This window comes from Gymnodraco acuticeps, unplaced genomic scaffold (genome assembly GCF_902827175.1).
Source record: "Gymnodraco acuticeps unplaced genomic scaffold, fGymAcu1.1, whole genome shotgun sequence".
NCBI classification, from domain to species: domain Eukaryota; kingdom Metazoa; phylum Chordata; class Actinopteri; order Perciformes; family Bathydraconidae; genus Gymnodraco; species Gymnodraco acuticeps.
Genome location: NW_022990894.1, coordinates 295697 through 299792, shown reverse-complemented (window position 1 = coordinate 299792; position 4096 = coordinate 295697). Strand labels below are relative to the sequence as shown.

The window sequence follows — 4096 nt, the reverse complement described above, 5'->3', positions numbered from 1 at the left end:
TTTTCGGACACATTGTTGCCTGGAGGACCCCCAATCACGGTTCTTACAAAACTTTAAGTTTTTGAACTGGCCTCTGGAGGAATGCAAGGGGAGTTTCGACGGAATAACGAGACACTATTTTCGGACACATTGTTGCCTGGAGGACCCCCAATCACGGTTCTTACAAAACTTTAAGTTTTTGAACTGGCCTCTGGAGGAATGCAAGGGGAGTTTCGACGGAATAACGAGACACTATTTTCGGACACATTGTTGCCTGGAGGACCCCCAATCACGGTTCTTACAAAACTTTAAGTTTTTTGAACTGGCCTCTGGAGGAATGCAAGGGGAGTTTCGACGGAATAACGAGACACTATTTTCGGACACATTGTTGCCTGGAGGACCCCCAATCACGGTTCTTACAAAACTTTAAGTTTTTGAACTGGCCTCTGGAGGAATGCAAGGGGAGTTGCCAGGGGACTCTACCTGCATTATGAGGCACTATTTCCGGACACCTTTTCACCAATTTCACCCCTTTCTCTGGTTCTTCCAAAAGTTAACTTTAACTTTTTCTGACTCTGGAGGAATGCAAGGGGAGTTGCCAGGGGACTCTACCTGCATTATGAGGCACTATTTCCGGACACCTTTTCACCAATTTCACCCCTTTTCTGCGGTTCTTCCAAAAGTTAACTTTAACTTTTTCTGACTCTGGAGGAATGCAAGGGGAGTTGCCAGGGGACTCTACCTGCATTACGAGGCACTATTCCCGGACACATTTTCACCATTTTCACCCCTTTTCTGCGGTTCTTCCAAAAGTGAACTTGAACTTTTTCTGACTCTGGAGGAATGTAGGGTGAGTTGTCAGGGGACTCTACCCGCCTTATGAGGCACTATTCCCGGATACATTTTATCCATTTTAACCTCTTTCTCTGGTTCTCTGGTTGCATCCGTCTCTGGATCATGGAAGAATGCATCCGCTGCATGAGGACTTTGGATCGGATACAATTGTTCCCTGGATGACCCCCAATCATGGTTCTTACCAAACTTAACGTTTTGAACTGGTCTCCGGAAGAAAGTAAGGGGAGTTGCCAGGGGACTCGACCCGCCTTAGGAGGCACTATTTCACCCAGTTTTGGCTCCCGCCTTGCCTGGATGATAGGACCGATAGATGACAGGGATCTCTGCCCGCCTAACGAGTGCCTAAATGGGACACCTTTCGCACGATGATGCAAATGGGTTATTTATTGAAAATAAACCGGAGAGATTTGACATGGGGTCTTTCTAGTTCGCTGAGTGCAACTTTCTTATTTTCACCTATCCTTCTTTGTCCCCCCCGGTTCTATACATTATACTGGTGACACTTCCCGGTACCGAAATGCTCAGGTATACAAAAATGATGGCGATCGGTTGTCCTATCTGTAATAGTCCCTACCGTGCCCTGAGCAAGCACCTGCTGAGGAACCATAGTGTGCGTAATTTAGTGGAAAGAAGAATTCTGCTGTTGTTGGCGAAAGGACGGATAAACATTAGGCTCCATCCCTGCATTATTGCAGGATGCGAGTACAACGGGACAAGGCTGGACCGCCACTTGTACAGAAACCATGTTGAGCTGTCCCGGCAGGAATTACATGTGGTTTTAACTAAACTAAAAATGAAAGTGGCCACAAAGAAGCTTCATGAACTCAGTTTGACAAACCCCAGAGTAGCAATGATTACCTCTTGGGATGTTGACACTGTGGGTGATGATGTCCTGTCACAACCTCCACCCTTGTCCCCAGTGATTAAATGTGACAACCCGGACTGTAAGGAATGGAGGATGGATGCAAACAGAATGAAGGCTCAGAGGGACATATATGCTGCTGAGGTGAAATCCCTGCGCTGCATGCTGCAGCAGAGGATTCAACCTAACCGAAAAAGGATGAACCAGAGGGCCGAGGACCAAGAGCGGGTGTTTCTAAGGAAACGATCCCGAACAGAGTCAACACCAAAGAGGCTGTCCAAGTCCAAAGGTCCCTCCTGCAGGAAGTCCCCCATTGCCTCTCACACACCTGTATCCAGCTCCTCAGAACCTGCATCCATAGATACCGAGGCCTCGTCATCCTCCCCTCCCATACATTCCCCCTGGTTCAGCGGCAGGGGCCGGGGGAATCGAATGCGGGACATTACATTCCCACGCATCATGGAGAAGTATCTGCAAGGCTACCGGGACCATTATGAGGGCATCGATCCAACAGTGAGGCTCCAAGAAAACGCAGTCTCCAAAATAAGCAGAGTCAAATCATTCCTAAGCTTCATGGCACACGGTTTCAATCGCCTGTCTGACTGGCTCTTTTTGAGGGATCTGAAGAGGATACGTGGGTGGTCCCGGAGCCTGATAAAGTCAAGCCTACAGGTCACGACATCTGACTTCTATATCAAAAATATATCACACTTTCTCAAGTACATGAATGAAACACCATGCAAGGGGAGCAGGCTCAACCAGAATGACATGATTTTAATCACACGGGAAGTTGCTGCCATCCTGAAGTCCATGAGAAAGAAGGTGTTTATCCACCAGATGCAGGTGAAGCGGGACAAGATGGAAGGTCTGCCGAGCTATAAAGACATCATGGCATGTTTGACTGCGGCCAAAACTCGCATCCCTCAGCTCCTGGACGTGATGACCAGCAACCCGACTCACGCAACCCGGAGCCTGCTCTATGGGTACATGACCCTCAATTGGAGCTGCATTTATGGGCACCGTCCGGGGGTCTACTCCAACATGACCAACACGGAGGTCCTAAAGGCGGAGATAACTGGCACTGCCTTTGGCCACCTCATCCACGTGAGTGAGCTATTAAAACATGTGTTTATTCTGGCAGTGATACACATGTTGTGGATGATTGATACTTGTATTGACGCTCTCTAACTCTGTCATAACAGGTAAGCAACCACAAGACGGCCAACGCGTTCGGGGAAGCGCAGATGTATCTCACCATAGAAGAATTTGGATGGATGAAAAGGTGGCTGGAAATCAAGGGGACGCTGACCGGCACCAACAACCGCTACTTCCTCTGCATAGCGGGGAAGAACCCATCGAGGAACCTTGCCACCTTCCTGAGGTTAGCATGGGCTGATGTTGGACTAAAAGGTCCCATTAACTTCACCGACCTCCGCACAGTCCACGCCGATAATGCGAAGAGGTTTCAGGACATAAGCAACCGCCAAAGAGTGAGTGATTTCATGTGTCACAACACTGCAACTGCAGACAAATTTTATGCCAAGAATCCTTCTTTGAAGGAGGCTGCGGACATACGAATGCTCTTCACAGAGTCACTGCAAGCAGCGGCCGCAGCAGCATCAGGGGTGAGTGAAGACAATTTGGGGGACATTGACATCCACAGTGACCGTGACAGCTCTGGAGAGGAGCATAGCCCTACTCCCTACCAAGACTCCACCGATACCGAGACGTCAGATGAATTATACAAAGACTTCAACGCTTGGAGAGCGGCGAAGAGGGAACAGTCAATGGCCGAACACAGTCCCTCAGACACGGGTGAAGAGAGGGTGCCAGCCTCTGCACCAACTTCACCCGATACGGACAATGTTGCCAGTGATCAACTTGTAAATATGCAATGTTTTGTTGTACTCAGTCCGCTTGTGCTGGATGAGTTAATAATGTTATAATGTTATAAAGTGTCAATGTATATATTTCTGTAAATAAAGTTTGTTAAAATTACTTAATTTGTCCTCTTTTTTATAACCCAATATGGGTGATTCCCCATTAAGATCCCCAGGGGCACGAGGTTCTGGTGGTGTGCATGAAGGGGTTTAGTCCACGTGAGGAGTGCTCAAATGTGGGAGGATGTGTAAGGCAGCGGAGGGTAAAATAAGTTAAAGTGTGAACCTCCAGCAGGGCAGGTGGTGCTGCTGTGAATAAGGCCGACTATGGAGTCCGATGGGCGGACTGTAAAGCACCGCAAAATACACCCCCTGATAGGTTACCAGGGCCATGAGAACATCCTCCATAGGAGGGTGGGTGCTGCTGCTGTGAATAAGTCCGACTATGGTGTCCGATGGGCGGACTGTAAAGCACCGCAAAATACACCCCCTGATAGGTTACCAGGGCCATGAGAACACC

At 48.6% G+C, this 4096-nt stretch overlaps 1 protein-coding gene across 1 annotated transcript; it reads left to right on the top strand.

Annotated features, from left to right (window-relative positions):
- The first annotated feature begins 978 nt into the window (after positions 1–978).
- LOC117557734 lies at positions 979–3694 on the top strand. Its single transcript, XM_034233704.1, has 2 exons — positions 979–2800; positions 2899–3694. The coding sequence occupies exons 1-2, from the start codon at positions 1352–1354 to the stop codon at positions 3640–3642; spliced, it is 2193 nt and encodes a 730-aa protein (XP_034089595.1). The 5' UTR covers positions 979–1351; the 3' UTR covers positions 3643–3694.
- The last annotated feature ends 402 nt before the right edge of the window (positions 3695–4096 follow it).

Coding starts and splice junctions, on each gene's coding strand:
- LOC117557734 (XM_034233704.1), top strand. CDS start 1,352: ATGCTCAGGTATACAAAAATGATGGCGATCGGTTGTCCTATCTGTAAT. Junction 2,801..2,898: donor CCTTTGGCCACCTCATCCAC/GTGAGTGAGCTA, acceptor CTGTCATAACAG/GTAAGCAACCACAAGACGGC.